The 27,137-nt window shown below is 45.2% G+C and overlaps 1 protein-coding gene across 1 annotated transcript; it reads right to left on the reverse strand.

The window, feature by feature from the left end:
• Positions 1–8,890: 8,890 nt before the first annotated feature.
• LOC141051687 (interferon lambda-3-like) lies at positions 8,891–10,609 on the reverse strand. Its single transcript, XM_073548681.1, has 5 exons — positions 10,469–10,609; positions 10,081–10,158; positions 9,850–9,993; positions 9,684–9,764; positions 8,891–9,051 (listed from the first exon to the last, which is right to left on the reverse strand). The coding sequence occupies exons 1-5, from the start codon at positions 10,607–10,609 to the stop codon at positions 8,962–8,964; spliced, it is 534 nt and encodes a 177-aa protein (XP_073404782.1). The 3' UTR covers positions 8,891–8,961.
• Positions 10,610–27,137: the final 16,528 nt, after the last annotated feature.

Below are 27,137 nucleotides of genomic sequence, written 5' to 3' on the forward strand. Positions count from 1 at the left end.
GCAAAGCCGCATGTGTACAAGGTTTACAGAGCGTGTCCCCGTGTGCGAGGTGTACGAAGCGGAGCCACGCGTGTACGAGGTGTATGGAACGGAGCCGCGTGTGTGTACGAGGTGTACGGAGCAGAGTTGCATGTGTACGAGGTGTACGGAGCGGAGCCCTGTGTGTACAAAGTGTACGGAGCGAAGCCGCGTGTGTACAAGGTGTATGGAGCAAAGCCTCATGTGTACAAGGTTTACAGAGCATGGCCGCGTGTGTACAAGGTGTACGGAGCAGAGCCACATGTGTACGAGATTTACGGAGCAGAGCCATGTGTGTACTGAGTGGAGCCATGTGCGTGCGAGGTGTTTGATGGGGAGCATTCATACCTCCCAACCGTCCAAGATTTTGAGAGTCGGCCCCACTGCCCCGACTGGGAGCTTACTTTTCCCGCGGACACAGGAGTACACGGCGGAGCTCCGAGGAGCACTTGAAAACTCACACGTGACGTTCCATTTCGGGAAGAGATTGTGACGGAAACATGGAGGCACTTCAGGGAATGCTTCAGATCATCACCATGTCCCATCACCATGTCCTCCGACGACAGTGCGGGCAGCGGGATCGCCTTGGACTTGGGGATGTTGGCCATGTGAGCGGATCATGGTATGTCCTGCATCGGGAGGCTCAGGTGGGCACTACAATGGGAGCCGGGCTGCTATAGTATTTTTATAGAATCTTTCTTTCTGTTTCTTTCTCTTTGTTCTTTCTGTCGCTGTTCTTTCTTTCTTCCCCTCTTTCTTTCTCTTTCTCTATTCTTTCTTTCGCTCTGTTATTTCTTTCTTTCCCCTCTTTCTTTCCCCTCTTTCTTTCTAACTCTCTAATCTTTCTTTCTCTCTCTCTGTTCTTCCTTTCTTTCTCTTTGTTCTTTCTTTTTCTCTCTCTGTTCTCTTTCTTTCCCCTCTTTCTTTCTCCCTGTTCTTTCTTTCTTTCTTTCTTTCTTTCTCTATTCTTTCGTTCCCCTCTTTCTTTCTCTCTATTCTTTCTTTCCCCTCTTTCATTTTCTCTCCCTCTCTGTTCTTTATTTCCCCTCTTTCTTTTTCTCTCTCTCTGTTCTTTTTTTTCTTTCCCCTCTTTCTTTGCCCCTCTGTTCTTTCTCTCTCTTGTCTCTTTCTTTCCCCTCTTTCTCTCTGTTCTTTTTTCTTTCCTCTTTCTTCTTTTCTTTCTTTCTCTACTTTATGTTCTTTCTTTCCCCTCTTTCTTTCTTTCTCTCTGTTCTTTCTTTCTCTCTGTTTCTCTCTTTTTTTCTCTTGCTCCTTTCTTTCTCTCTCTCTGTTTTCTTTTTTCTATCTCTCTGTTCTTTCTTTTCCTCAGTACCAGTCAGTGTGCCCACAGTACCAGCCACTGTGCCCACAATGCCAGCCACTGTGCCCATAATGCCAGCCACTGTGCCCTCAGTACCAGTCAGTATGATCAGCAGTGCTAAATGGATGTGGTTGGGTCGTGGATAGAGTTGAGCGACTTTAGTCGGATCGGGTTTCATGAAACAAAATTTGTTTCAGATGAAACTGGTCCGACTAGGGCAAAAAAAAGTCGGAGTTTCGTCCGAAACCCAACCCCAAGGCAAGTCAATGGGGAATAAAAGTCGGCATTGAGTGGATGAATGTCATCCGCTCAATGCCGACTTTTATTTCCCATTGACTTGCCTTGGGGTTGGGTTTCGGACGAAACTCCGACTTTTTTGCCCTAGTCGGACCAGTTTCATCTGAAACAAATTTTGTTTCATGAAACCCGATCCGACTAAAGTCGCTCAACTCTAGTCATGGACATGGGTATGACTAGTTGTGAAATGGGTGTGGTCGGGCGGCCGGTAACCAATCATCATAGTGGAAGTCGTCTGTTTCCATCAACTTTGTTATATGTGGGCAGTGCGCACCTCTAGTAAGGTGGGCATGAGATGGCAGGTCTTGTCACCTCTGCCTCACCCATAAGTTACTATGAGGTGTACTTTATTCCTGCCACATTTCTTTCTTGGCCTACTGAGAGAAATGTTTTGACCAGTTGAAAGTTATACAACCTGAGGATTGTGCATGTGTGCACTGCCCGCATGTAGTAATATGTGTGTGTATATATATATATATATATATATATATACTTACTCCGACCCCTATATAAACCCTGCCCCTCTGGCCGCCATCCACTTTCCCGTGCTCATGTGTCAATCCTGGGGTCTTTTTTGTCCCCCCTTGGTCCTCCACATTCTGAACATCTGGGACATGACTAACATTGCCCAATGTGCGCTTGTTCATCGCCAGATGCAGCGTCGTGTCCAGTGTGTGAGGTGACGGCGACTAGTCTGTGGCGTTAACCCCTCTGCTGCCATGTTGGGCACAGCCTTTGACGAGTAGCGTCTCTTCCTGTGTATCCGGCCACAGGCTGCACACCGGAGGCTGCTTCTTCTATCTGGGGAAGTTCATGAAGCAGAAGCCTCTGTGTGACTCATGTGAAGTAGCTTGTCTGACAGGTCATGGGTCCAGGTCAGCAGGTGATTGCAGACTATTAGCTGGTTTCGATGTTAGGTACAGGTGAGTCAGGACTAGATGTTGGATGGAAGCCTTCCAGTATTTGTAAGGCCTCGTGCACATGCTGAGTATTTGGTGAGTTTTTACCTCAGTATTTATAAGGCCTCGTGCACACGCTGAGTATTTGGTGAGTTTTTACCTCAGTATTTATATGGCCTCATGCACACGCTGAGTATTTGGTGAGTTTTTACCTCAGTATTTATAAGGCCTCTTGCACACGCTCAGTATTTGGTGAGTTTTTCACTCAGTATTTGTAAGGCCTCATGGACACACTGAGTATTTTGTGTTTTTTACCTCAGTATTTGTGAGGCCTCGTGCACACGTTGTGTATTTGCTGAGTTTTTTACCTCAGTATTTAACCCCTTCCCGCTCCTTGATGCACCGTATGCGTCCTGAAAACTAGTGACTTCCTGACCTCGTCACGTGACCCCGTCACATGACCGAGGGGCCCACAGAGTCTGAAGAGCCCGGGGCCCTGGCTACCCTTAATCCACCCCTGCTTGCAGCCCATGTCCTGGATACGTCTGTGTGTGGTGGCTCTTGAAGCAATGACTCCAGCAGCAGTCCACTCCTTATGAATCTCTCCAAAATTTTTGAATGGCCTTTTCTTAACAATCCTTTCAAGGCTGCGGTTATCCCGGTTGCTTGTGTGCCTTTTTCTACCACACTTTTTCCTTCTGCTCACCTTTCCATTAATATGCTTGGATACAGCACTCTGTGAACAGCCAGCTTCTTTAGCAATGACCTTTTGTGGCTTAAGGCCCCGTCACACACAGCAATCTCGCTAGCGAGATCGCTGATTTTGTGACGCGCCAGCGAGATCGCTGTGTGTGACGGGGATCAGCGACCGCCCCCCCTGCCGGTCATCGCTGATCGTGCTGGATCGGCCTTGGACGTTTTTCGATCGCTGGTCTCCCACTGGCCAGCGCGCATCACTGCGTGTGGCAGCGAGAGATCAGCGACACTGGACGCTGGTTTCTAAGGTAAACAGCGAGTATCCAGGAGCCGCGCGGCTCTTAGATACCCGATGTTTACATTAGAAACCAGCGTCCAGCGTCGCTGGTCCTGATCACTGGAGGGGTTGTCTTGTGACAGCTCACCAGCGATCAGCCTATCGATGTCCCAGCGATCCCATCATGTCGGATCGTTGGTGGGATCGCTGGGACATCGTTATGTGTAACGGGGGCTTTACCCTCCTTGTGGAGTGTGTCAATGACTGCCTTCTGGACATCTGTCAAGTCAGCAGTCTTCCCCATGATTGTGGAGCTACTGAAACAGACTAAAGTTGGAGTTACACATAGCGACTTACCAGCGATCCCGACAACGGTATCAACGTGTCAGGATCGCTGGTAAGTCGCTATGTGATCGCTGGTGAGCTGTCACACAGACAGCTTCACCAGCGATTAGCACAGTATGTGATCGCTGGTGAGCTGTCACACAGACAGCTTCACCAGCAATTAACACAGCGACGCCGAGCGCGCGGCATCGCTGTGTTCATGTCAAAAGTAGAATTAAAATAAAAAATGTTGTTATTCTCACCTTCTGGCGTCCCGCACAGTCTTCCCGCCTCTCTCCACGCTCCGTTCCCAGTAATCCTTTGCGAGAATTACCGCAATGACGTCCGTTCTCGCGGGATCGTGAAGTCTCGCGGTCATTATTGCAAAGGATTACTGGTTCCGGGAGCGTGGAGAGAGGCGGGAAGACTGTGCGGGACGCCGGAAGGTGAGAATAACAATATATATATATATTTTTTTAATTATTTTACAGCTGATCGCTGGTCTCCCGCCTGTCACACGCAGCGATGCGTGCTGGCCAGCGGGAGATCAGCGCCGAAAAAAATGTCCAGAGGTTTCTTGCAGCGATCAGCGATACCGGCAGGGGGGCCGCTCGCTGATCGCTGTCACACACAGCGATCTCGCTGGTGAGATCGCTGTTGTGTCACAAAAGTTATGTGTGACGGGGCCCTAAGGGACCTTTATAAACTCTTAGGAAGCCTTTACAGGTGTTTTTGTGAATTATTCTAATTTACTGAGATAATGACTTGGGTTTTCATTGGCTGTAAGCCATAATCAGCAACATTAACAGAAATAAACACGTGAAATAGATCAGTCTGTTTGTAACGACTCTATATAATATATGAGTTTCACTTTTTGTATTGAAGAACTGAAATACATTAACATTTTGATAATATTCTAATTTAGTGAGAAGCACCTATATATACTGCTACATAATATACAGTGCTATAATACTAATGTGCAGAGCCAGTACTATACAGTGTCTGCATGCCATGATGCAGTAAACAAATAATACCGCCATGCAGTAATTGAAATGATCTGTGCCCTATCGGCCCCACACATAAATAAAAATAAACGTTATCCACTATCTATAGTATAGGGGATAATCTGCTGATTCCTGGGACCCCCAGAAATCCTGAGATCAGGGCTCAGGAGTCATGTCCTGATTGGAGCAGAGGTGGGCTCCATTCACAGCCCCCCACTCCATTCATTGTCTATGAGACTGAAGAGTACTGAGCTCAGCTATTGCCATCTATTTCCATCAGCCCTATAGGCAGTAAGGGGAGCTAGATGGTGTTGGGGGGTCTCTGCGTGTTAACCTCTGCTCCATTCAGGAGGGGGCTGTAGACCCTGATCTCAGGATTGCTTGTTGTTTTGGGAATGACCCTTTAATAAGGCCTCATTCAGCTTTACCATTTTTCATCAATGTGCAGCATCCAATTTTCATCCCTTTTTTACCCTAAGGGCTCATACTCACTTGAGTCTCTCGCATGAAAACCTGGCACTGCCGCCAGCACTGGGACTGGAGCGTGTGGCTGCATAGAAATACATGTAGCCACATTATCCGGTCCGAGTGCCGGCGGCAGTGCCGGGTTTTCATGCGAGAAACTCGCACGAGAATCGTGCGAGTCTCTCGCAAGTAAGTATGATCCCTAAGGCCGGGATCACATGTAATACCACGGTCACCGGGGGGTAGCCTCTTCAGCCGCTCCAGTACTCACTGTGCTGGAGGCAGCTCCATCCCAGGTACAATGCTCATTCCTAGGGATCAAAAGATTGGAGGCAGAGGCCGGGATAAACTTTAACAGTTCAACGTTATTTCCTTCAGGGCACAGCACATCCCAAACACCATCAGGACTCTTAACGTGATACCAACAATACATCTTTATCTACAGCAGCGCATCAATTCTTCAGACACATTTGGGTGGGCCACACAATAAACACGGAACAAGGAGCACAGTGAATGCGGCACTTCGTCTTCTCTTCCTACAACCGACTACAGACTACAAAGGTAACCGTCTACTAAGTCGTAATTCATCCCTTTACGGCAATGGTGATTCTGTCCGTGCACTCGGCTAGTGGCCCACTCTACTACTTGATCAGCTCCACACACTGGCTGTCCTCTCCGAAGGGACTCTTCTATTGGTCTCCCTGGCCCAACAGCTCTCTGACTCAGGCTGACTTCTTCCACAGACTGGCCTCACTTCCACATCAGCTTCCAGCCCCTAGCTGATGGCTCCAGTGGCTCTCCCACTGGCTTCTGCTGTAGGCACAACTCTCCACTTCTCTGCTCTGGAATTCTGCCTCCACTTCGGTACCTGAGACTACCCCTGGCTGCACTGACTCCTAGCAGGAAATCTATCTCCTCTAGTACCAGCTAACCACTCCACTAGTCTTAACCCCCTACTGTCCTCATAAATGGCCCCAAACTAAGTGTGCTCAGTGCCCCCATCTAGTGTCCCTTTACACTAACTACACTTATCTCTACATATCTAAATAATGTCATGTGGCCGCAAACACAAATGTACACGTCACATATACTGCACATAAACATGTCAAGCATAACAAGATAAAACAATGACATCACTATCTTCAGGGCTAGTCCCTGTCACCCTTTACACACACATGCAAGAAACTCGGACAAGTTTCACATGTTAATTCCCGACACTGCCACTGGCATTCAGATCAGAGCCTTCAGCTGCATAGAAATACATGGAGCCGCATGCTCCGATCCCCATTGCCTGCGGCAGTGCTGGGTATTAATATGCGAGACTCGTTCGAGTTTCTCACATTTGTGATCCCGGCCTAAGTGCGACATCCTTTTTCCTCATAGGAAAAAAAACAACACATTTCCAAGGATCTTTTACCCATTAGGCAGCACTGAGGCGACATGTGTATGGCATCTGACCACTTTTTTCACAGAGCCATTGACCACTATGGGAAAGTTTGATAAAGACTTGGATCCAAATCGGATTTGTCTCCAGATAGAACATGGACATGAAATATGGATGTATGAATGGGGCCTATAGCAGTGCTGCCTACAGCATCTATATAGCCGACCCGAGTGTGACAGGTTCATGTACGTCTATGCAATTGTCATGCTCGGGTGGGGAGAGCCGCTGGCCAGTCCGTGCACTGCGTTCCGATCTCGCCCTGATTTATACGGCCTTGAAACTGCGCCCTTACCTAGGAAGCCGGAAGGTATCCACACTGTAAGATTAAAGACCACACTGTAAGATTAAAAACTCATCAAGTATGAAAGGTTACACAAGAACACCTAATTAAGGGGGCGACTTGTTAAAGTTTTACATTTCCAAAAAGTTTTGAAGAGTTTTTCAAGTGTTTTTGCAGATATTTCCTTAAGTGTTTTTTTTGCAGCCTTTTGATTGAACGGTACATAGTTTGTCGCCTTTTACATCAGGAGCTGCTTCAAAGAAGTGAGAACTTTTTTTTTCTTTCACTCGGCAATTTTCACAACTTGAAGCGGAAGAAAAACGACTTCACAATAGAAATGAATAGGAGGAGTCTCTAAGGCGGGTTTTGTTTTTTGCAACTCTTCAGGTGTTTTTTGTAGTAGTCCTACTAAAAAAAAAAAACTCTTCAAAACACTCCATGTGTACATGCTCTTAATTGCCCCAAGGCTAGTAGGCTGACGTAGAAGTAGATACTGGCAAGAGGTTTCTGGTCGGGAGAGATCACGACCAGGAGCGTGGAGTTACAATCATAAAAGAAGTAATTCTAAGAAAATAACGGCGTTCATGTGTTTAATGATATTGGCTTCAATCCACATGTAAAAGGAAATGTTTCTGAAAGAAATCCAATGTATCCAACAGGACAAAACCAAAATAGAACCATATGTAATAATAATAAAAATAATAGTAATGAAAATAAAATAAATATAATAATATGAGAACTAATATCAATAATGAAAGTAATAATGATACTTTTTCGGCCTTGCTAACTATGTTTCTATATGATAATAATAAAAAAGTAATAATAATGATGATAATAGCAAAAGTAATAATAATAAAAATAAAATTAATAGTGATGATGATAATAATAGTAATAATAAAAAAATAAAAGTAATGATAATAGTAATAATTTAATAATTCAAATAAAAGTCAAAATGATAATAGTGATAATAATAATGATTATAACAGTAGTCGTAATAATTTTTTATTGTAATACAATAATAGTGATACAAATAAAGGTAATATTAATAATGATAATAGTGATAATATATAATTATAGTAATAAAAATAATAGTACTATAATAATAGTACAACAAATAAAAGTAATAGTAATAATGGTAATAGCGATAAAGCAATAATATATAATAATTGTAATAATAAAAGTAATAATAATGATTGTAATATTAATATAATAAGAATAGTAATGCAAATAAAAGTAAAAATAATGATAGTAATAATGATGATAATAGAAATAATAATAAAAATAATAATAATAATAGCAATATAATAATAATCTAAACATAATTTTAATGTATAAATATGTAATAATATAAATATCCAGCACAAAAATGAGACAGAGCATCCATTTGGCAAAGAAGTGAAATGATTTTTGGATCTTCTGCCTCACCTTTGTTGCTGGAGTTTGTGAAGAGAGTACAGAGCCGGTGACCCTCGGAGGTTCTCGCACCCACAGAAGCTGAGCTGTTACTGTTTAATTAGATTATTAAATTAAGTATAAATTACAATTTTACAAAAATATAAATATTTAGAAAAAGGAAAAAAAATTAACATTTCCTAGATTCAGAAATTATTACTCGATATGATGAAGTTCTAGAGGAGTTTCTTCTTCTGTGCAGACTGAGCTGTTGAATCAATGATCACTAGTGATGTCTTCATATTTTCCATAGTAAAGCTTAAAGGGAACTTTTCAAGACAATGTTTTCTAGGGAAACTAGTAATATGGCCGTATTAGTCTTAGTACAACAAATGGATCGCTATGTTTTTATTGTTGTACAAAGACCAACCACTAGTTTTGGAGATGTCCAGGTGGGATGGGTATTCCAAAAACTGAAGTCTTCTTTTGATCTTGGACGGTGAAGAACATCATCTAGACTTGTGGATCTTAATATTTTTGGTGTTTAGTTCCCATGAACCCAACATCCAACATCTTGCACCATTAATGGGATGAGGCCGAGTAACACTGCGTCCTGGAGACATTGTGAAGATTCCTACAAAAGAATGGCATCATGAGAATCCCTCATTTATTTTGCATATCCAAGGTTGTACAGCCAATGCCAGATCCATGTTTATGCAGACGTTGGGTGGTAGAGTCACTGTCTATCCCTAAGTTTACTCCACCTCCTGATTAACAAGCATTGAGCATGTCTTCTCACCATGGGCCACAAAGCCCAGTGGGCTCTGTTATTAACCCACCTTCCCCTGTAGAGTAGACCATATACTGATGGGTGGAATGGTCTCCAAAATGGGGTGTGCATCAAATCAATAGTGCAATAGTCCCCTTGCAACCTCTTGGACCCACTAGACCCACAGAGGATACCATCCTCCTCCAGCTGGCACCTCCAAAGATTGGTGGTGCCAATGCACTCCTAGTGTCAGTCCAGTGCCAGAGTAAACTTGCAGGACATTGTAATCACCCATCCATATGTCTACTACCTTCAACATCTCCCTTCTACTTTACCGAGACTGTAGATGTCTATTCTGCTCTCCACCATTGCCATACTCACTTCAATTATTTGTCCTACATTTCTCCTCTGGACACTGTGCCTTCTAGATATTAAATTAATTTTATTCCACATAGTTTGTGACAAGAACACTCACAATTCTTGCGCAGGGCACTTACCACGTCCTTAAAGTGCTGAAGATGGTGAAACCAAGCCTTCAGCTCATCGGAGGGAGTCTCACTGATTTCTGATGACTCTTTCTGCCAGACAGAAGAGGATGATGATAAGTGATGGATGATATGTCTCGTACATACAAACTAGGAAGAACAGGAAGCTGGAACTTACGCAGATCGTGAGATCGTCTCTCAGTTTAAGGAAGATCATGAGGGACTGAGATCCAAGATCTGTGGCACCAGACATGGACTTGCTCTGCAGGACATCAAGTGTTTGTGACACTTGTTCCAAGATGAAGATGAGACGATCACTGGGCTGTGGAGAGGATTGGCGGGTGACATGGTTATTTTGGGGGATTCAGGTGGTGCTGGGGGTAGGTAAGCAAGACCTCTATTTAATTACCATTAGGTCACATACAGATGGCTTGGGTCTCATCATTCTTCTGTAGCATTTGATGGCACTGGTGGACATGTCCTTCTCCTGTGGACAGACAAAACAGAATTTTTTTTAGCTTTTCAGCACATAACGTATATATGTTCAGTAGAAGGGACGTCATTTAAAATATCTGCTGTATCGTCTATTATCCAGAGGGAGTGAAATGTCAGGAACCGACGCTCAATGCTTCAAGTCATCGGTAAGTCATTGGTAAGTTACTGGTCAATGGATGCAGCTGTTACGAGAGCCACCATATTATACATAGTGGAGAAGATTTTGATCGATTCCTGATTTTGGCGCCACCTGTACAGCCATGATTTGACTCCTCTCTATACAACACAACCTCCCTCCTTACATGTTCATTCTGCAGTTGTCGGATCACCCTGATGTCAGCGGACGATACCGATTGATATCTGGACATCGAGCAGCGTCTCTGGTGTGGAAATCCGGTCACTACCACAAGTACAAGACTGAAGACCAGCAGTCTGACGTCCATGACTGGAAAATTGGTGTCGGTTTGGAGTTTTTCTTCTCTTCCTATGAACCTGTGTATAAGACTTTAATACATAAAACTCGATTATTATCCATTGTGTAAATGTCCTTAGCGCTGCTATTCTGTATGTATGCCCAGTAGAAGATGCTCACCTGCCAGGTCGTCTTTCTTCTCTCTGCGGCTCGCAGCTCTGTCTCATGTCTTCCCATGTTTCGTCTTTTATATTTCAATCTCCAGGAGAGAAAATTCTTCATTTTCAGGATGTGCAGATATCTTCTATGTATGTCCAGAATACAAGTGACAGCAGACAAGTGACAGCAGCCATGGGAACCTACCACTTTCTGTTTCCTTACTGTACAGGTGACAAGGAGATGTCATGTCGCTGGGAGGAGACTCATACAGGTGAAGCATCGGCACAAGAATCCTCCTGATGCTGCATGAAAGAAAGGGTTAATTGTGATGGTTTTGACTCTCCGATTAATGTTCAGAATATTCTGTTCAGAGCAGGGACAAGGATTTGCAAGGACTTTTTGTAGGAAGAAATTGTACGTAGAGAACGTACTTGCTGATTAGATGTTCGCTGAGTGTTCCCGGCTGTCATGTGCAACATATAAGAGGCTATTTCAGGTACAGGGAGGTAGCCCATCCACACAAAAGTAGCACATCCACACAAAAGTAGCACATCTACACAAAAGTAGCCTATCCACACAAAACTAGCCCATCTACACAAAAGTAGCCCATCCACACCAAAGTAGCCCATCCACACAAAAGTAGCACATCCACACAAAAGTAGCACATCTACACAAAAGTAGCCTATCCACACAAAACTAGCCCATCTACACAAAAGTAGCCCATCCACACCAAAGTAGCCCATTTACACAAAAGTAGCACATCTACACAAAAGTAGCCCATCAACACAAAACTAGCCCATCTATATAAAAGTAGCCCATCTACACAAAAGTAGCCTATCCACACAAAACTAGCCCATCTACACAAAAGTAGCCCATCCACACCAAAGTAGCCCATCTACACAAAAGTAGCCCATCTACACCAAAGTAGCCCATCTACACCAAAGTAGCCCATCTACACAAAAGTAGCCCATCCGCACCAAAGTAGCCCATCCACACCAAAGTAGCCCATCTACACAAAAGTAGCCCATCCACACAAAACTAGCCCATCTATATAAAAGTAGCCCATCAACACAAAAGTAGCACACCCACACCAAAGTAGTCCATCCACACCAAAGTAGCCAATCTACACAAAAGTAACCCATCCACCTAAAAGTAGCCCATCCACACCAAAGTAGCCCATCTACACAAAAGTAGCCCATCTACACCAAAGTAGCCCATCTACACCAAAGTAGCCCATCTACACAAAAGTAGCCCATCCGCACCAAAGTAGCCCATCCACACCAAAGTAGCCCATCTACACAAAAGTAGCCCATCCACACAAAACTAGCCCATCTATATAAAAGTAGCCCATCAACACAAAAGTAGCCCACCCACACCAAAGTAGTCCATCCACACCAAAGTAGCCAATCTACACAAAAGTAGCCCACCCACACCAAAGTAGTCCATCCACACCAAAGTAGCTAATCTACACAAAAGTAGCCCATCCACACAAAACTAGCCCATCTATATAAAAGTAGCCCATCAACACAAAAGTAGCCCACCCACACCAAAGTAGTCCATCCACACCAAAGTAGCCCATCTACCCAAAAGTAGCCCATCTACCCAAAAGTAGCCCATCCACACAAAAGTAGCCCATCCACACCAAAGTAGCCCATCCACACCAAAGTAGCCCATCCACACAAAAGTAGCACATCTACACAAAAGTAGCCTATCCACACAAAACTAGCCCATCTACACAAAAGTAGCCCATCAACACAAAAGTAGCCCATCCACACCAAAGTAGCCCATCCACACCAAAGTAGCCCATCTACACAAAAGTAACCCATCCACATAAAAGTAGCCCATCCACATAAAAGTAGCCCATTCACACCAAAGTAGCACATCTACACAAAAGTAGCCTATCCACACAAAACTAGCCCATCCACACCAAAGTATCCCATCCACACCAAAGTAGCCCATCTACACAAAAGTAGCCCATCCACACAAAACTAGCCTATCCATATAAAAGTAGCCCATCCACACCAAAGTAGTTCATCCACACCAAAGTAGCCAATCTACACAAAAGTAACCCATCCACATACAAGTAGCCCATCCACAACAAAGTAGCCCATCAACACAAAAGTAGCCTGTTACGTGTTACAGAACCACTCAGCACCCAGAATATGTTGTGCAGTTATATGTATGTATAGATTCCATGTGAGATGCATGTCCCTAATGCATCAGTTCACAGGCTGCGCCCCTGGGCAGAGGGGACATGATATTCTCCTTTTGTCCGCCCTCCCCCCACCTTTGTAATTCTCACAGTAAACATCGGCAGGCTCCGGCCACCTGCGGCGTTTGTAATGCATGTCTGGCCTGCCGCTTTTCTATTGGCCGGCCCTCTGTATCTGTGTGATATATTCTGTGTCCTGTGAGTAAAGTGTTGTCAGACTGGAAGTACATGGAGAAGCAGTGATCTTTTATATGCGCCCATGTAACCAAGGAATTCCAGCCAGCTTCATTCATTCAGACTCCAGCCACCGCAGAGCGGACCTCCGAAAACACGGGGTGGTACTGAAAGAGGTACCCCAGCTTGGTAGACCCCATTACACTGGTGGCAGCAGCGGGATATGATACCCCTTCTACAGGAGGAAAGGAATGAATGGAAAACAACTACCAGAAGTTAAAGAGGACTACATTGAAAGATCTGGTGGAAGTCCGAGGGTTGATCGCCAGCAACAAAACAAAAGCTGATTTGATAGCAGCCATCATGGAACACGACAGTGCAGCGCCCCCCAATGTGAACGTGAAGGAGACCAACTTCCAGAGGGAGGTAAAGAACAGATTGGCGTTCTATGGCCCAAACCCTGCAGTAGAGATCATACGAGAGGTGATGGCTGATGTGCGTACTGATCTGAAGGAAAAGATAAAGCTAGCCAAAATGGAGATGGCAGAGCGGAGAGAGGAGAGTCAGCGAGCAGGGGGAGCTCTGGCCTTCGACCAGGTACCTTCAACAGTAAGCCACAAAAAGATCCAGTATAATGCCTTCCGACAGTTGGGGGAGGCAGAGGAAGACATTGATGGGTTCAGATTCTGGCCAGCAAGCTGACAGACCGGGCAGCAGACGCCTATCGCATGGTACCTGATGAGGACTGTATGGACTATGAGCGGATCAAAGAAGTGATCTTGGCCCGGTATGCGCTGACACCAGAGGCATACCGCCAAAAGTTCCGCGGACTTATAAAACGCGTAACCGATACCCACGCTGAATGGGCCTGTAAATTTCGGCGGTCACTGCTACAGTGGGTACAAGGGAGCCAAGCAACCACTAAGGAGGACGTCCTCCATCTCTTCTTGTTAGAACGATTCTTTAATGGACTAACCCCCGAGACACAGGAATAGCTTCGGGACAGGCGGCCAACGACTCTTGAGGAAGCCGCTCATCTGGCCGATGAACATCATGATGCCAGGAGGCCGCAGTTGTCCGGATCAAAGATGGTCACTAGGGGCCCGCCCATGGACCTGGAGGGCCCCAAACCACCGAAGATTGTAGGGGGACCAGCTAGAAACCCGGCCTACCACAGTCCCCCTGGGGCGCGATGCCACACCTGCCGTCAGCTGGGCCACCTGCAAAGACAATGTCTCAACCGGACTCAGCATACCCAGTGGCCAAAGGCGGGAACAGCTACCTTCATCCGGCCTGCTGTACACTGCTACCAAGGCGAAGCTGACCCGGCATTGGGGGCTACGACTAACCAAGGGGTGGAAGAGATGGAGGAAGTGCTGCATGAAGTAGACCCCGTGCAGGCAGCCCAGGCAGATAATCGACAACAGCATCGACAGGTCGTGTGGGTTAATGGGAAACGTATGCAGGGACTAAGAGATTCCGGAGCAACTTTGACCCTTGTGAAGCCTCATCTCGTCCGGGACCAAGAGAAGACGGACCGGACAATGGCAGTCCATGTAGCAGGGGGAGCCATACATCGACTGCCCACTGCCAGGATTCACCTGAACTGGGGAGTCGGGGATGGCCTGGTTGAGGTCGGCTTGATGGAGGATTTGCCTGCAGACGTCTTGCTGGGAAATGACTTGGGGCCCATGTTGTCTGCATTCTCGGTGGCCCCTCTGGCTGAGACATATCCTGTGACCACCCCCCGGAGACAAGCTCGAGCTGCGGAGGCGGAATCACACTCAGAGGAGGCCCAGGTAAGACATCCCAGCCCTACACTTATTCCCATAGCCAGACACATTTCTTGGGCCACCCCAGATGAATTTAAGAGGGAGTTACTTGAGGATCCTTCATTAGAGGGATATCGTGGGAAGGCACAGGAGGGGAGAGGGGTACTGGAAGGAGAACAGTTTGTATGGAAGCAGGGACTCCTCTACCGGATCACAGAGCAGCACCACACAGGGATGAGCCCCACTATAAAACGACAGCTGGTAGTTCCCAAGAAATATAGGCAGGAGCTACTGCGAATCTCTCATGACATACCCTTAGCTGGGCACTTCGGAGTCAGTCGCACCAGGCATCGTCTGACACAAAACTTCTTTTGGCCGGGGGTAACCTATGATGTTCGTCAGTACTGCCAGACCTGTGACAGTTGCCAGCGCATTGGCAAGAGGGGGAATCTATGCAAGGCCAAATTTCGCCCCCTCCCCATTGTGGAGGAACCATTTAGCCGAGTAGCGGTCGATCTGATTGGGCCGTTAGCCAAACCCAGTCCGTCAGGGAAAAAGTATATATTGACAGTGGTAGATTATGCCACACGGTATCCAGAGGCGGTTGTGTTACCTAACATACTGGCAGAGACGGTGGCGGCCGCCCTGCTTCAGGTGTCTCACGGGTTGGATTTCCCCGGGAGATTATCTCGGACCAGGGTACCCAGTTTACAGCAGAGGTGACCAACCAACTGTGGAAGCTGTGTGGCGTAAAGTCCATTAGAAGCGCCCCGTACCACATGCAAACCAATGGGTTGTGTGAACGTTTTAACGGGACATTAAAACAGCTCATTGGGTCTTTTACCAGGACATACAGGGACTGGGAGAAATTCTTGCCACACCTCCTGTTTGCCTATCGGGAGGTGCCCCAAGAATCCACGGGGTTCTCCCCGTTCGAGCTGGTATACGGTAGACGGGTAAGGGGACCCCTAGACTTAGTGCTGGAACACTGGGAAGGGGGGGCCTCATAGAAGGGGTACCTATTGTACCCTATGTGCTGGAATTCCGGGACCTCCTACAGGAGCTGACTCAGGCTGTACGTGAGAACATGCAGGCGACCCAGCGGCGCCAGCGCATATGGTACGATCGGAGGGCCAGAGAGCGCACTTTGGAAATAGGACAGAAGGTCCTGGTGTTAGAGCCCACTAAGCATAATAAGTTTCAAGCTGCATGGCAGGGGCCCTACCAGGTAGTGGGGAAAATAGCCGACACAACCTATAATGTCGCCGATTGTGACGACCCCAGGCTTATCCGCATGTTCCACGTGAATATGCTGAAGCCCTACCGGGAGCGCCCTGAAGAGGTATTGGCCATCTGTGCACCTGAAGCAGAGGATTTAGCCGGACTTCCCTTGCCGGATGTCTTAGGGGAAAGGACTCAGTCTAAAACATGGGACCAGGTACACTTGGGTGAAGACCTAGGCCCCCGGGAGAGACAGCAGGCGGAGTTGTTGAGGCAGCGACAGAGGATGTTTTCGGGGAGACCAGGGTACACTCGCCTGGCACAACACAAGGTTGAGACCCAGGATCAGACCCCCCTGTGACAAAACCCCTTCCGCATCCCTGAGTCTGTACGAGAGGGGATGCGACAAGAGATACAAGAGATGCTGCGTTTAGGGGTCATTGAAGAGTCAGATACTCCCTGGGCATCCCCCGTAGTGTTAGTGCCCAAGAAGGATGGGACTACACGGTTTTGTGTAGACTATCGTAGGCTCAATTAGAAAACAGTGACGGATGCATACCCCATGCCGCGTGTGGATGAGTTGTTAGACCGGCTGGCGGGGGCAAAGTATTTGACCATCATCGATCTATGCAAAGGCTACTGGCAGATTCCTCTTAGTCCTGACGCTATTCCCAAGTTGGCATTTGTCACCCCGTTCGGCTTATTCCAGTTTCGAGTTATGCCATTCGGGATGAAGAATGCCCCGGCGACCTTCCAAAGGCTGGCTGACCGGCTTCTGGATGGTCTCCAGGACTATGCTTGTGCCTACCTGGGCGACATCGCCATCTACAGTGTGACATGGGAAGAGCATCTAAATCACCTAGAGACAGTATTGGACAGGATCCACCAGGCCGGAATCACCCTGAACCCAAACAAGTGTCACATGGGCAAAGCAGAGGTTCAGTATTTAGGGCATTGGGTGGGAAGTGGGAAACAGCGACCAGAACCAGCCAAGATTGAGGCCATAGCCAAGTGGCCCATCCCACGCACTAAAACCCAGGTCATGGCGTTTCTAGGGACAGCGGGGTATTACAGGAAATTCGTTCCCAATTACAGCAGCGTAGCTAAGCCCCTCACTGATCTGACCCGTAAGAACCAACCCCGCCAGGTAACCTGGACCTCAGAGTGTGAGGAAGCCTTCCGCCAACTAAAGGACGCCCTCACCAATACCCCTGTATTGGCCGCACCCAATCCAACTAAACGTTTCCTGGTTCACACAGACGCTTCTATGTTTGGATTGGGGCAGTACTGAGCCAAGTCCGGCCGGACGGCCAAGAACACCCGGTAGCTTACTTGAGTCGGAAACTACTGCCCCGTGAAGTAAGCTATGCGGCCATCGAGAAGGAGTGCCTGGCGGTAGTATGGGCACTCAAGAAGTTGCAACCATATTTGTATGGACGACAGTTTTCCCTCCTAACGGACCATAATCCCCTAGTCTGGCTTAATCGGGTCTCCGGAGACAACGCCAGATTGCTGCGGTGGAGTTTAGCCCTACAACCTCTGGACTTCACCATCCACCACAGACCCGGCAATCAAAACGGTAACGCCGATGGACTAAAAAAGCGCATTGCATTCGTCCCAATGTTATTCAATGGTGCTGCTCCCATCATGCGTTTTTTTTATCGGATCCGTTCCTCGGACCGAGACAATCGCAGCATGCTGCGATTGTCACCTATTTTCGGATCGGATTCGACAATGCAAGTCTATGGATGCGATTAAAAATCGCATTGAAAATGCACCACACGTGTGACTTGCGATTAAATCACAAGACTTCTCCAGGTCACAGGAAAGAGCATCAGGCATTGACATTGGATGTCAATTTGATGCTTAGATGCGAATAAAATCGGTTCATCGCCGGAAAATCGGATGACAGACGGATCCCTGGACAAGAAATCTTTGTGCGATTTCGTACCGTAAAAATCGGACCGATTTTTTATTCGTTGTGTGTGACTCCAGCCTAAATCGACAAACGGAACTTGTACCAACCCTATAAACTATGGTCATCCCCAAACCGATCCGTTGAGGATCAGACTGTGTTTGCCGATCGCGTCGCTGAAAAGGGGAGCCGTGTTACAGAACCACTCAGCACCCAGAATATGTTGTGCAGTTATATGTATGTATAATAGGTTCTATGTGAGATGCATGTCCCTAATGCATCAGTTCACAGGCTGCGCCCCTGGGCAGAGTGGACACGATATTCTCCTTTTGTCCGCCCTCCCCCCACCTTTGTAATTCCCACAGTAAACATCGGCAGGCTCCGGCCACCTGCAGCTTTTGTAATGCATGTCTGGCCTGCTGCTTTTCTATTGGCCGGCCCTCTGTATCTGTGTGATATATTCTGTGTCCTGTGAGTAAAGTGTTGTCAGACTGGAAATACGTGGAGAAGCAGTGATCTTTTATATGCGCCCATGTAACCAAGGAATTCCAGCCAGCGTCATTCATTCAGACTCCAGCCAACGCAGAGTGGACCTCCGAAAACACGGGGTGGTACTGAAAGAGGTACCCCAGCTTGGTAGACCCTGTTACATAGCCCATCCACACTTAAGTAGCCTATTTACACAAAGTAGCCCATCCACACCAAAGTAGCCAATCTACACAAAAGTAGGCCATCCACACAAAACTAGCCCATCTATATAAAAGTATCCCATCCACATCAAAGTAGTCCATCCACACAAAAGTAGCCCATCCACATAAAAGTAGCCTATCCATATAAAAGTAGCCCATCCACACAAAAGTAACCCATCCACATAAAAGTAACCCATCCACACCAAAGTAGCCCATCCACACCAAAGTAGCCCATCTACACAAAAGTAGCCCATTCACATAAAAGTAGCCTATCCATATAAAAGTAGCCCATCCACATAAAAGTAGCCCATCCACATAAAAGTAGCCCATCTACACAAAAGTAACCCATCCACATAAAAGTAGCACATCCATACCAAAGTAGCACATCTACACAAAAGTAGCCTATCCACACAAAACTAGCCCATCTATATAAAAGTAGCCCATCCACACCTAAGTAGTCCATCCACACAAAAGTAGCCCATCCACATCAAAGTAGTCCATCCACACAAAAGTAGCCCATCCACATAAAAGTAGCCCATCCACATAAAAGTAGCCCATCCACATAAAAGTAGCCCATCCATATAAAAGTAGCCCATCCACACAAAAGTAGCCCATCCACACTTAAGTAGCCTATTTACACAAAGTAGCCCATCCACACCAAAGTAGCCAATCTACACAAAAGTAGGCCATACACACAAAACTAGCCCATCTATATAAAAGTAGCCCATCCACACCAAAGTAGTCCATCCACACAAAAGTAGCCCAGCCACACAAAAGTAGCCCATCCACATAAAAGTAGCCCATCCACACAAAAGTAACCCATCCACATAAAAGTAGCTTATCCACACAAAAGTAGCCCATCCACACAAAAGTAGCCCATCCACACATAAGTAGCTTATCCACACAAAAGTAGCCCATCCACACAAAAGTAGCCCATCCACACAAAAGTAGCTTATCCACACAAAAGTAGCCCATCCACACAAAAGTAGCTTATCCACACAAAAGTAGCCCATCCACACAAAAGTAGCTTATCCACACAAAAGTAGCCCATCCACACAAAAGTAGCTTATCCACACAAAAGTAGCCCATCCACACAAAAGTAGCTTATCCACACAAAAGTAGCCCATCCACACAAAAGTAGCCCATCCACACAAAAGTAGCTTATCCACACAAAAGTAGCCCATCCACATAAAAGCTTATCCACACAAAAGTAGTTTATCCACACAAAAGTAGCCCATCCACATAAATGTAGCCCATGTACACAAACTTAGCCCATGTACACAAAGCAATATGGTGTGTACAGGTGGTAATGCCGACAGTGGTTATAAGCCAGAATTAGACTAAGCTCATTCACCGGACATGGCATCAGGCTAAGTGTGTCCAATGGTTCATGCATAAAAGGGCAACACAACAAAACTTAAAGGTTTTTTTTATTTCTGAAAACCCACTCCCTCGTCTGTAGTTTACAAAGAATAAACAGCACTTTACTCACCCTCTCCGGGTCCAGTGCTGACGTGAAGTTAGTGCTGCAGACAATAAAAGACCCTGAGACCAGCAGCGGAGACGCAGCACTGGACCTGGGGAGGTGAGTAAGGTGCTGATTATTTTAAAATAAACTGCAGCCGGGGGCAAAAGTTTTTTGAAAAATGGGAAACACTTTTAGGGTATGTGCACATGACGTCTTTTTTTCTGGCGGATTCGCCTAATAAAATACTCAGCGTTACAAATAATGAGCGTATGCACAGTAATGTAAAAAACAACTTGCTGCGCACATGTTCCATCTTTTGTAATGCTGTGAAATGGCTAAAATGGCAACTATTCCCATTCTTCACACAGCTTCTACTTGCAAACAAAAAGACAGCAAATAAAAAGCCTCTGGAAAAATACCGCTGCATTTTCCTGGATCATCTTTGATGAGAGTAAAATCACGCCGCGTGCACAAACCCTTAATGATTACTCAGCCTCTTTGCATTTTCTAGATAATTATGCTTTCCATTTAACATATACTTTCTTAAAAATGACCCATCTCTTGCCATAAAATACTCTGTTTTCCTAAATCCGGAGATTATTATTATTATTTATTGTTATAGCGCCATTTATTCCATGGCGCTTTACATGTAGGGAGGGGTATACATAAAAACAAGTACAATAATGTTGAACAATACAAGTCATAACTGGCACAGGAGGAGAGAGGACCCTGCCCGCGAAGGCTCACAATCTACAAGGGATGGGTGATAATACAGTAGGCGAGGGTAGAGCTGGTCATGCAGCGGTTTGGTCGATCGGTGGTTACTGCAGGTTGTAGGCTTGTCGGAAGAGGTGGGTCTTCAGGCTCTTTTTGAAGGTTTCGATGATAGGTGAGAGCCTGATTTGTTGTGGCAGAGAGGTCCAGAGTAGGGGTGATGCGCGAGAGAAATCTTGTATGCGATTGTGGGAAGAGGAGATAAGAGGGGAGTAGAGAAGGAGATCTTGTGAGGATCGGAGGTTGCGTGCGGGAAAGTACCGGGAGACGAGGTCACAGATGTATGGAGGAGACAGGTTGTGGATGGCTTTGTATGTCATGGTTAGGGTTTTGTACTGGAGTCTCTGGGCAATGGGAAGCCAGTGAAGGGATTGACAGAGGGGAGAAGCTGGGGAATAGCGGGGGGACAGGTGTATTAGTCGGGCAGCGAAGTTTAGAATAGATTGGAGGGGTGCAAGAGTGTTTGAGGGGAGGCCACAGAGCATGAGGTTGCAGTAGTCAAGGCGAGAGATAATGAGGGCATGGACTAGGGTTTTTGCAGATTCTTGGTTGAGGAATGAACGGATGCGTGAAATATTTTTGAGTTGAAGTCGGCAGGAAGTGGAAAGGGCTTGGATATGTGGTTTGAAGGAGAGATCAGCATCAAGGATTACCCCGAGGCAGCGAGCTTGTGGGACTGGGGAAAGTGGGCAACCATTTACTGTAATGGATAGGTTCGTAGGGGGGTCACGTGAGATGGGGGAAAGATGATGAATTCTGTTTTGTCCATGTTAAGTTTCAGAAATCTGGTAGAGAAGAGGATGTTTTTATTTTGTTCCTGCACCTCTCTGTCCTTGAGATATGGCCTCTTCTTCCCTGTATGGAAATCTAGCCTTGTTAACCAACTGGGCGTTAATCACAACTTTTCTTTGTGGCCATTTTGAAGAATTTGCCAAGCAGACCATGTCTTGCCCTAGCCACTCTGATGGAGCTGGTCAGGACAGGGGCAAAAAAAATTCAACAACAAAAAAAGTTGCAAAAATTTTGTACAATTTTGAGTTGCACAAAAAGTTTGTGACATTTCAGGCTATTTTATGGCAAAACCCTGGGGTAAACTCCTCCATGAATCGGCTCTAGATTTATTTGCATTTCCAACAGATAAAACAATGACGCATTTATGACAAGTGACAGGTCATGGAAGTATCCACTTGGTGGTTCTAGGTGAATCTTTATTTCTGGAGGCACTTGGTTCTCATTATGTAAATCCAGATAAAAATCAGGCAATGCTTCATGGGAAAAATTTATGCAAATTAGCTGCCCTCCAGAAAGAAGAATGCCATCTCCTTCCTGCTCCCTATCAGAAGCTGCTTCCCAAAAAGTCAGTGTGGAACACCCTCAGGGCAATATCTGCTCAAACACCGATCTACTGTTTAGGTTTAGTTTTTATGTGAAAATTTTTTTTTTTAATTTTTAATTTTTTTTTTTGTTCTTCATATGATGATCTTCTGTTACTTTCCAGCGCTGACATGGAAATAGGAAGCAACAGAAAGTGCTGATCCTAGGTATACAAATATTTTCTAGGATTACTCTGACATGGGCAAAGTGGGAGGAGGTGAGATCAGCTATTGTGAATGGTGGATCCTGTGTTATCTACTGTATATAGAGGTGTTATCAGTCATTGTACAGGGGAGGAGGTGAGCTGTGACATCACCTATTGTGAACGGTGAATCCTGTGTTATCTACTGTATATAGAGGTGTTATCAGTCATTGTACAGGAGGAGCAGGTGAGCTGTGACATCACCTATTGTGTATGGTGAATCCTGTGTTATCTACTGTATATAGAGGTGTTATCAGTCATTGTACAGGAGGAGGTGAGCTGTGACATCACCTACTGTGAATGGTGGATCCTGTGTTATCTACTGTATATAGAGGTGTAATCAGTCATTGTACAGGAGGAGGTGATCTGTGACATCACCTATTGTAAATGGTGGATCCTGTGTTATCTACTGTATATAGAGGTGTTATCAGTCATTGTACAGGAGAAGGAGTTGAGCTGTGACATCACGTATTGTGAATGGTCCATCCTGTGTTATCTACTGTATATAGAGGTGTTATCAGTCATTGTACAGGAGAAGGAGTTGAGCTGTGACATCATCTATTGTGAATGGTCCATCCTGTGTTATCTACTGTATATAGGGGTGTTATCAGTCATTGTACAGGAGGTGAGCTGTGACATCCTGTGAATGGTGGATCCTGTGTTATCTACTGTATATAGAGGGGTTATCTTTCATTGTACAGGAGGAGGTGAGCTGTGACATCACCTATTGTGAATGGTGGATCCTGTGTTATCTACTGTATACAGAGGTGTCATCAGTCCCGTGTCCAAAGCTCTGCCGTCTATTGAACGGAGGTAAATCCACATGACCCGTGCAGATTCACAGCGTCTAATACATTTTATGGTTGAAATATATCTTGCAGAGACTCACGTTTCTGCAAGAGAAATTAACATGCTCAAGTCTGGAAAGACGAGCCGCATGTCCATCTCTGAAGGTGATCTGCGAGCATCTGTGGACACATAGTGGGCGTGGGATTTCTTGAGATTCCATCCACTATGCTGTAACATCTGGTCGCTGCACAAGTACACAGCGTACAACCCGCATCGTTTACTGATCGTCGGCACATACCCTCAGGGTAGCTATCTCTAGAGTTTTCTTCGTCCTGGAGGAGTTAATTTGAAACTACCTTTGCATTTTGTGTCAGAAGTTGGATTGCTGGAATAACTGGTTACCAAGAAGAAAAGAATAACAAATTGATCGGCTTTCAAGTTCTAGCAAGCTTTCTTATAAAGCTACTGCAGATGTGAGGAGTGGGATTATTAAAGGCAGCACAGTTCTCCAGCAGAACAGTCTGCAAAAATAGTGAGAAAAATCCCACGACGCCACACACATTACTCACAACAGAACCAGCACTTCATCTGAAAAATCAGATGTATTGGAAGGGGAAGGATCCGATGGATGTAGTTACTCCATGTGATGGGGGATCCTGGTTACATACAGATATCACATACAAATATGGAGGTAGTGACGGTGTGATGGTGCACCCTGGTTATATCTCTGTATATCGCAGGGATTCCTCCTGTCACCTGAACGAGTCTCCTCCCAGTGACGTGACGTCTTCTTCTCACCTGTAGAGTATGGAAACAGAAAGCCGTCAGCTTCCACGGCTGCTGTCACTTGTATTCTGGACGTACATAGAAGATATCTGCACATTCTGAAAATGAAGAATTTTCTCTCCTGGAGATTGAAATATAAAAGACGAAACATGGGAAGACATGAGACAGAACTACGAGCCGCAGAGAGGAGAAAGACGACCTGGCAGGTGAGCATCTTCTACTGGGCATACATACAGAATAGCAGCGCTAAGGACATTTACACAATGGATAATAATCGAGTTTTATGTATTAAAGTCTTATACACAGGTTCATAGGAAGAGAAGAAAGACTCCAAACCAACACCAATTCTCCAGTTATGGATGTCAGACTGCTGGTCTTCAGTCTTGTACTTGTGGTAGTGACCGGACTTCCACACCAGAGACGCTGCCCGATGGCCAGATATCAATCAGTATCGTCCGCTGACATCAGGGTGATCCGACAACTGCAGAATGAACATGTAAGGAGGGAGGTTGTGTTATATAGAGAGGAGTCAGAATAATGGATGTGCAGGTGGTGCCAAAATCAGGAACCAATCTAAATCAATGGATCTTCTCCACTATGTATTATATGGAAGCTCTCATAAGAGCTGCATCCATTGACCGGTGACTTGAAGCATTGAGCGTTGGTTCCTGTCATTTCACTCCCTCCGGATAATAGACTATATAGTAGATATTTTGGATGACGCCTCTTACACTGAACATATACTATATAATTTGTGCTTAAAAGCTACAACAAATACTTCTCTATATGTCCACAGGAGAAGGACATGTCCACCAGTGCCATCAAATGCTACAGAAATATGATGAGACACAAGCCGTCTGTATGTGACCTACTAGTATGTACATAGCGGTCTGATTCCTATTACTGACCCCAGTCCACCAGGGACCCAAGAAATAACCATGTGACCCTCTAATCCTCTCCACAGCCCAGTGATCGTCTCATCTTCATCTTGGAACGAGTGTCACAAACACTTGATGTCCTGCAGAGCAAGTCCACGTCTGATGCTACAAATCTCGGATCCCAGTCCCTCATGATCTTCCATAAACTGAGAGACGATCTCACGATTTGTGTAAGTTGCAATGTCCAATTCTTCCTACGAGGCATATCATCCTTCACTTATCAACATCGTTTTTTGTCCAGCAGAAAGAGTCAACAGGAATCAGTGAGACTCCCTCCGAGCAGCTGAGGCCTTGGCTGCACCATCTCCAGCACTTTAAGGACTTGGTAAGTGTCCTGCATGAGAAATGTGAATGTTCTCATCACCATTTTTAATATGATAAGATTTATGAACTCGGGCAATATCAAATCCAGAAGATGTGGTTTGCGGAGAAGAGCTAGAAGCCAATTGCTTGTTGGAGAAGGTAGCATTGAACTCGTTGAGAGTCAGGTGGTTTTCTAAAGTTTTAGTGAAGTAGACAAGAGGCATCAGCGTAAATGCTTGTCCGTAATTGCCATTAGGTTGCACATATTGGTGATTACTAATACAAATATTTTCCAATGTAAATGTACCATAACTAAAAATACTGTATGGTCTAATGAAGATAAGAGAACTTCTCATCATGGAGCTGGTCTGATATGAAGATTTGGAAAATTTTCATGGCTTCAATTTGCGAAATAAAAACGTTTTAAATTATTTTGTAGGCATCTCCACAATGTCTCCAGGACGCAGTGATACTCGGCCTCATCCCAATACTGGTGGAGGACGTTGGGTGTTGGGTTCATGGGCAGTAACTTAAAAAGTTTTAAAGATCCACAAGTTTAGAGGATGCTCTTCAATTTCCGAATTTGACGTTATCGACCATCTTTCCTGAACATCACAAAGTCTATTATCTTCATCCTGTAATTTATGACAACTAGGAAACATTGGAAGGAGAAAGAGAAGACTCATTTTGTCCATGTGTCAGAAAGTCCACAAAGAAGAAACTTCTCTAGAACTTCCTCAGATCCAACAATATTTTCTGGATATGCTTGGAGAATTGAGGAAGTAATCTTTTCCACTTCCCTCTGAAGAAATATGACTATGCTATTTCTATTTTATATATTTATTGTATATTTGCATATTATATTGATATTATTTATTGCTCTCAAATGGATTTGTTTGAATGTTTGTTTTTCGGAAATACTAAAATAAAATTTTCTGTTATGAAGACCAATCTTCTGAATATTCTTATTGTTGGTGCCATAAAGCTCATTTTCATTCCAGGTGACCTATAAAGTGTTTCTCCAGCGTGTCTACATCCGTGATCTTCTTCCTCTTATTTTCCCTTTCCTCCAAACTTCTCAAAATATATTTGTCTTTTCCAATTAACTAAATCATCTATTGTTACTGCAAAGCTTGACTTTGGTCAATGTGTTTCTGAAGTAGTCATTAAGACTCGGGTTCCTCTATTTTTTTGTAATTCAAACATGTCGTCTCCAACAGAAGCATCTAAGATATAAATCTTTCTATTGCCTATTTCAGCTATTGGCCTGAACAGACAATTTTAGTTTATTCGCCTTATTCCTTACCCTCCTAAGAGAGCACACTGTTAGTAATTTCCTTACTTTACAGGAGACAGGAGAGTCAGAAAACTAGAATTAAAAAGAGTTCATCTTACCAATGCTGTTTTGGGAACTGGTGCTGTAATGAGCAGTGTTTTTTCTGCTATTCCTTGCGGTTTGCGTCATCTTTGTGCTGTATAATGAACATTAGGGGTAGCACTTAAGGAATAAAACTGCTCCACTCTATGTCCTGCTGAGCACAGAATTATTAGAGGTCACCCTTTTGCGTCTATGATCCTAGAAAGAACATTTCATCTCTTGCGTATTCGCTGTCTTGTAAAGATTTCAGGGACTCCACAAAACCTTTTGCTATGATTCTATATTACGGGTACGGGCTTCTTAGAGATTTCTCTCACATCTACAGCCATTCTTCTACTCTTGGTGAGCAGAGACTTCTCAAAACTCCTCACATATTGTGTAACTCATATCCACGGAGTAAAGTCT

The sequence above is a fragment of the Dendrobates tinctorius genome, unplaced genomic scaffold (assembly GCF_039654945.1).
Source record: "Dendrobates tinctorius isolate UK_male_01 unplaced genomic scaffold, ASM3965494v1 ptg000158l, whole genome shotgun sequence".
NCBI lineage: Eukaryota > Metazoa > Chordata > Amphibia > Anura > Dendrobatidae > Dendrobates > Dendrobates tinctorius.

Excerpts from the sequence above, each read along its gene's own strand:
- LOC141051687 (XM_073548681.1), bottom strand. The coding sequence starts at position 10,609 with ATGGACGTCAGACTGCTGGTCTTCAGTCTTGTACTTGTGGTAGTGACC. Across the intron at positions 10,159-10,468 it reads GACAACTGCAGAATGAACAT|GAGAAGGACATGTCCACCAG; the intron begins GTAAGGAGGGAG and ends GTCTGTCCACAG. Across the intron at positions 9,765-9,849 it reads GAGACGATCTCACGATCTGC|AAAGAGTCATCAGAAATCAG; the intron begins GTAAGTTCCAGC and ends TCTGTCTGGCAG.